Here is a 6,949-nt window from a genome sequence, read left to right as displayed (position 1 = left end):
ATGGTCATCCACCATCAAAGGTGAAAATACTCTAAAAGGTGATTATTTATTCTACTATAAATGCATTGATACACTCAAATATATTTAGGATTCAATCTACTAAAAAACTGTTTAAAATCCTTGTTAACTTAAGTATCAGACTCCCATGCAGGTACCATCCCCACCTCTTCACGAAGAATGCAGACGACGGTATATCGATACCAAAAGAAGTCAGATGCTATTTCAAAAGGAGTTTAGATCTCACATTCAAATTCAAAAACAATCCAATTTCAAATAACCATCGAAATACCTATATAAACGAATTAGATCGGATTAAATAGAGAAACTAGTTAGTGTTGCAAACCAGGAAAATAATATCTAGAGACATGAGTTAAAAGAAATTATTATATGTTTACATAATTACATTATATAAATTTTCTTTTACTTTGTGAAAGTTTGTGTATCATTATTTCTATTTTCATAACTAAATAAATTTCTATATTTAAAATTTTTTATCTATGTCTTAAAAATAATATGTAAACATAAAATTTAGTTATTTTGTCAGTCTCTATCATTTTATTAAATTTATAATTAAGTATTTATATTTTATTAATTTTTATCATTTTTTATGAAAATAATTTTATTACAAAGTAAAAAAAATACAAAAATTCAACTAAAAACTTTTAAAATATATAAATTTAATTATAAATTTGATTAAATTTTAAAGACAGTCGGAATTAATTAAGCCTAAACATAACCCTAAACATCGTCCAAGTATTTTGGAGTTCGTCTTTTCTTTGTGTGATAGTACAAAACAAACCCCTCCCCCTCTTCTTCACAATATTATAGTTGCTATATATAATGAAATTAGAAAGTGGTTTGACGATATACCATTTTTTTTAAATACTATTTATTGTATATAATTTTAGAAATATGAACCCGAGAACTCATTTTAATTATAACATAATTCTAACTAATTTCATATTTATTATTATATATATTTAATTTATAAAAAAATAAATTAATGGACACATGACATAAATTATAAAAAATAATATATGCTGCATGAAAAAAAATTATTTTTGATTAATATATGATCAATGTTAAATATTAAAAATTAAAATTTTAATAATTAATAACATAAAAATAAAATATTAATTTAAATATTAGATAATATTAATTTAACTTAACAAGTATATTAAATATATATTAAAATTAATTATTAAATTTATTATATATATCTATATAAAATTATATGACGATTGATTTTAGTATCTAAATAATAATTTTATTAAATTATAAATATGCTTCCGGAGTTTACCGAAAAAAAATAAGGAAAAGTATAAGAAACCAAAAGTTTATCAGCCAAAAATTAAATAAAACTATATTAATTTATATCAATAATTAATTAATTTAAATTTTTTAAATTCAAAATTTAAAAAATTTTAAATTGATTAAGTAAACTTAATTAAAACCTATAAAAATCTTCCTCTTTTTTCTCACATTAATCTATCCACTTCTAACAATCATAAATTCGAAAAATATATAAAAAAACATCCATTTAATATGAAAAAGAAACATTCTAATACTTAGTAGAAAAAACATCCATATATATTAACTCGTAAAAATTTTGAATTCATCTAAAAGTATTTGGCTGGGTTTTGGCCGATATGCTTTTGGTTCCTAGCTTTACTCAAAAAATAAATATACTTCCGGTGATTAATATGGCTCGTGACTCGTGAGTGTGCCGTGTGTAAATCTCAAATGAGCATGGGCGGTTGGGTCATGGGTGTTTACTCCGTCCCAATAATCCCAATAATATAAATAGAAGAGTGTTAAAAGTTTTCAGATTTTGTAATTTATAATTATTAATTAATTATTATTAATATTTTTAATAATATATAATTATATTTAATAATATAAAATTATTTATTTTTTTATATTAATTAAATATTACTAAATTTTAATAAAAATACTAGTTCTTACACTTTCTCCTATAAATATGCTTCTATGGTTCCTTGTAAGGCTAGTGAGTCTGCAAAACTCACGAGAATTTAGACATAGTCACAAACGATAAAGCATCAAAGAATCCTGCTGAAATATGAGTCTCATCACCAACAATATTGGTATTGTCTATACTACCCTCTTCCTTCTCTCTTGTTCTTCCACACTCCAGAACACAAAAGCAGTGCCTCTTCACACCAACGGAAGGTGGATAGTAGACGAAGAAGAAGGAGAGCAAAGAGTGAAGCTTGCATGTCTCAACTGGGTCTCCCATTTGGAAGCATCAGTTCCTGAGGGACTAAACAAACAGCCCCTTGATGAAATCTCAAAGAGAATCAAGTCATTGGGTTTTAACTGCGTTAGGCTCACTTGGCCACTTCAATTGGTCACCAATGCTTCCCTTTCTTCACTCTCTGTTAGACAGTCCCTCAATAATCTTGGCCTTCTTGATTCCATCGCCGGTGTGCAATCCAATAATCCCAACTTCATTGACCTTCCCCTCATCGAATGTTTCCAGGTATATTTATGTTCATTAATAATGTTTATCTAAAATATGAAATTAAAATTATAATCCCTCCGTAGACGATTCTCGAGAGGCTTTTTGAACAGGGTTATGGTAGGTAACTAATTTTTTTTTTAAACAATCATCTAAAATTAGTTTAATAAAATAAAAAAATATTTTATTTTAAATTATTTTTTAAATATTAATATTAGGATAATTATTCGTATAGTTAGTAAATTGAACATTGATATATTTATTGTTTTTATTGTTAGTATTTTTATTATCTTTTTATACTTTTCCTTTCAAAAATTAAGTAGATATTATAGTTGTTTAATTTTAAAATTGCAATTTAATTTTAAATTTAAAAATATATTTATAAATTAGATGATCTTATTTCTTTTATCAAAATAAATTCTGATTTCTTAACCTATCAATTTTATTGTAAATCTTAAAATAAAACTATTATAAAGTTGTTTAACTATGAGAATCTACCTTGTTTCTGGAATTAAATTTCCTTCATCACAAGTTATACCATGACAAATATTTTTAGTTAGCATAAGTATTTTTACTTTTTCGGTCTAATAGAATTCCAATTAGGCGGTGGTGAAAAGCTTGGGAGAGAACGATGTGATGGTGATTTTGGACAATCACGTGACCCAACCCAGTTGGTGCTGCAGTGCCATGGACGGCAACGGCTTCTTTGGTGACACGTTTCTTGATCCAGACCTATGGATTATGGGCCTTACTAAGATGGCTACCCTTTTCAATGGAGTGACTAATGTTGTTGGATTCAGTTTAAGAAATGAGCTAAGAGGCCCCAAACAGAATGTCAATGATTGGTATAGGTAACTTGCTATGAGTCTTTCTCATTTTCTTGAAAAATTTTTGGTAAAGAATTATTTTAGTCCTTAAACGTTTTATTTTTGTCTTAAATAATTTAATTTTTTATTTTAGTCTTTTAATCGAAATTAAAATTTTTTATTTTTAAAAATGTAATTTTTTATTTATTATTATTATTTTTTTTATTTTTTTGCTACTTTTATTTTCAAATCATTAGAACTACCACTATATCTATTACAATTACGATTTTCGCAAGTACTTAGAAAAAATCATAATACAAAAAGGATATTTTTAGAAAAAAAAATTTAATTTTGACCAGAAGACTAAAATAAATAAAATGAAATAAAAAATTTGTGATAAAAATATCACGTTTTAAAAGGACGATTAAGACTTCGTCTAAACATTAAGGAGTAAATCAATACTTTATCCTTAATATGAGTCAAGATAAAAATATATGTTTTCCATCAACTTTTATAAGTTTCCATAATATGAGTCGTTAGATTTGTGAGCATTTAATAATTTCTTGTATTTTGGAAATTTTATTATTCTAGCAGACCAAGAAAAATATGGTGCTCCCATGTTTAATGCTAACAATAGTTTCATTGTACAAGATATTATTGTTTAGTAGTTAACATAAAAAAAAAAAAATACTTGGTTGGGTTAAACTAAGATGAAGGAAGAAAAAAATCAGTTGGTATTGAACCAATCTAACCAATCTTTTTTTTAATCTTAATTTAATATAACTAGTTTTTTTTTCTTTTGTGAATCAACTACATGACACATTGACACATCAATATTTAAACTTATTAATATCTTTATGCGATGACAACTTTCGGCATCTTCATTCATGTATATTTTCACATTATTTGTTTTCCAGACTAAATATCCATTTTAGTTCCTGAGATTCACGTAATTATTCAATTTAGTTTTCAAAATTTAAAATTACCTATACTAGTTCTCCATATTCAAATTTGGGCACTAATATAGTCCCTTGACTCTTTATGGTGATGACTAGACAAACGGAATGTTGGTATGACACTCTCCCTGTCTCGTTAGATGATGAGTAAACGACGTCCTTTACTCTTGACAGCCAAACAAGTCAAAAACGAAGAATAGCAAAGGCAGAGAAGAAGAAAAATACGTTATTTTGCGTCTTCATTGTTTCTTCTCTCTTTATATACAAAATGACGACATTTTTTACTTGTTTGGGTGCTAAGGGTAAACGATGTCGTTTACTCATTATCCAGCGTGGTAGGAAGGGTGTCATCTCAACATTCTGTTTGTCTAGTCATCGCCGAAAAGAGTCAAAGGATCACATTGATGCCTAGACTTGAATCTGGAAGACCAGTACAGATAATTTTGAATTTCGAGAACCAAAATGAGTAATCACATGAATCTTAGGGACCAAAATGAAGATTTAGTCTTGTTTTCCAATTTAACTACTAAACGATAATCACTACATTATTAATGGAATTGTTAATTGTTCACACCATTAACATTCAAATTAAATGACACATATATTGTGGTCGGATACAAGGTACATGCCTAAAGGAGCAGAAGCAGTACATGCTGCGAATCCAGATGTTCTAGTAATTTTCTCTGGCCTAAATTTTGACACAGATTTATCATTACTTCAAAATCAGTCAGTGAAACTCACTTTTAACGGGAAGCTAGTATTTGAGGTGCATAGATATAGCTTCAGTAATGGTCAAGCATGGGAGTTGGGGAATCCAAACCAAGTGTGTGGACAAGTCACTTTAGATTTTATGAGAAATTGTGGGTTTTTGTTGGACCAAGGGATGCCATTATTTTTGAGTGAGTTTGGTGTAAACATGAGAGGAACAAGTGTTAATGACAATAGGTACTTTAATTGCTTTATGGGTTTGTTAGCTGAGCTTGATTTGGATTGGGCCTTATGGACACTTGTTGGGAGTTACTACCTTAGAGAAGGGGTGGTTGGAGCAAGTGAGGATTATGGTGTTCTTAATTCAGATTGGAGCCAAGTTAGCAATTCAAGTTTCTTGCAAAGGGTCTCATCCATTCAACAACCTTTTCAAGGTAAGAAGACCTAATTAAAAACAAATCATGGTAATTATGCTTTTCTATGAACATTGTTTAGGGTGCATTAGACAATTATATACATGACACTTTAATATTTGTACAAAGTATAATTTAACATCTTCTAAGATTTAATTTATAGTTTTAAACTAACACTTGATATCCCAGAATGTAACACTTACTTCTTTTATAAATATAATATGATTTTCTCTCTCAATATGATATTAATCAGAGTATAATGTTTTCTAATTGCGAGAGATACGTATAATTTACCATATTTATTATTTCATTTTAAAATATTGATATTTTCGAATTTCACTTGAATTGAGATGAGATATCATTGGTAGATAAATATTCTTCAAGATTTTGAGCTACCTTTAACAATGAGAGATGCGAACACGTGAACAACGGACCGTATTTCAGGTCCACTAACAAGAATCATATCTAATTAATTCAAAATTTGATTTTTAAAATTAACCTATTGTCTAGGTTGTTCAAAAAAAGCGTTGTTCCTTTATACTTTCTCTTCTTATAAATGTGATTCCATCAATTTGAAGTGAAGTGACAAATAACACATAATTATTGCTTTCTTGACATGCAGGGCCAACATTACTAGAAATTAAACCACACAAAGTGATCTTTCATCCACTGACAGGTCTATGTATCATAAGGAATTCAACGGTTGACCCGTTGACTTTGGGACCTTGCTCTAATTCTGATGGGTGGGACTACACACCAGAAGATAAAACACTATCCATAAAGGGCACAAATTTGTGTTTACAAGCAGAGAGAGAAAGGATGGCAGCAAAACTTGGAACATGTTTAGGTTCAAACTCATCAATATGGGAAATGATCTCTGATTCAAAGATGCATCTCTCATCAAGAGTAAACAACAACAACAATGGTAGTGTTTGTTTGGATGTGGACACCAACAACATCATTGTTACAAATGCTTGCAAATGTTTGAGTCAAGATACTCAATGTGATCCTGTAAGTCAATGGTTCAAACTTATTGATAGCTCAAGGAGGTCAACTACAAGATTATCGATTGACTCAATGCTGAGTTTATCAGAAATTGACATTTCTAGGAATTATTGAACTCAAACATTATTTCAATTTATTTCATTTTTTGGGTGTGAAAGTGGGATTCCCCATTTTAGACTAGTCAAATTTGTAGATAATTCACTTTAATAAACCAACCCAAACAAAAAAATTTTCCAATCATCCAAATGTAAAATCGTTAGTCCCGTTTGTTTCTATATAAATCGAAACACTATATCGATGTACAAGAAATAATAGTAAATCGAATCAAAGACAATAGATTTAGTAAGGTGGAGTGTAAATTGAATAAGGGTGGTTCAAATTATCCATAGTTTCGAACGTGCCCATAGTAAATCGATACAACTACAAGCTGTAACGATTTAGTATATGGTTTGCATGGCCCGTAGTTAATCAAATGTGAGTAATTCGATTTATATAAAAGTCTCCATCCATACTAAATCTACAACACCCAATTCGATTTATTCTCATTCCCTCTATATATACAATTGGAATTCCCTCAATTCG

At 28.6% G+C, this 6,949-nt stretch overlaps 1 protein-coding gene across 1 annotated transcript; it reads left to right on the top strand.

Annotated features, from left to right (window-relative positions):
• Window positions 1-1,980: 1,980 nt before the first annotated feature.
• Window positions 1,981-6,607, top strand: LOC112715123 (glycosyl hydrolase 5 family protein). Its single transcript, XM_025766879.3, has 4 exons — window positions 1,981-2,500; window positions 3,083-3,330; window positions 4,863-5,383; window positions 5,985-6,607. Exons 1-4 carry the CDS (start codon window positions 2,081-2,083, stop codon window positions 6,479-6,481), a joined length of 1,686 nt encoding a protein of 561 aa, XP_025622664.1. The 5' UTR covers window positions 1,981-2,080; the 3' UTR covers window positions 6,482-6,607.
• Window positions 6,608-6,949: the final 342 nt, after the last annotated feature.

Source organism: Arachis hypogaea, chromosome 10 (genome assembly GCF_003086295.3).
Source record: "Arachis hypogaea cultivar Tifrunner chromosome 10, arahy.Tifrunner.gnm2.J5K5, whole genome shotgun sequence".
Taxonomy (NCBI): domain Eukaryota; kingdom Viridiplantae; phylum Streptophyta; class Magnoliopsida; order Fabales; family Fabaceae; genus Arachis; species Arachis hypogaea.
The sequence above is the reverse complement of the archived record's forward strand: the minus strand, read 5'-3'. Positions and strand labels throughout refer to the sequence as shown.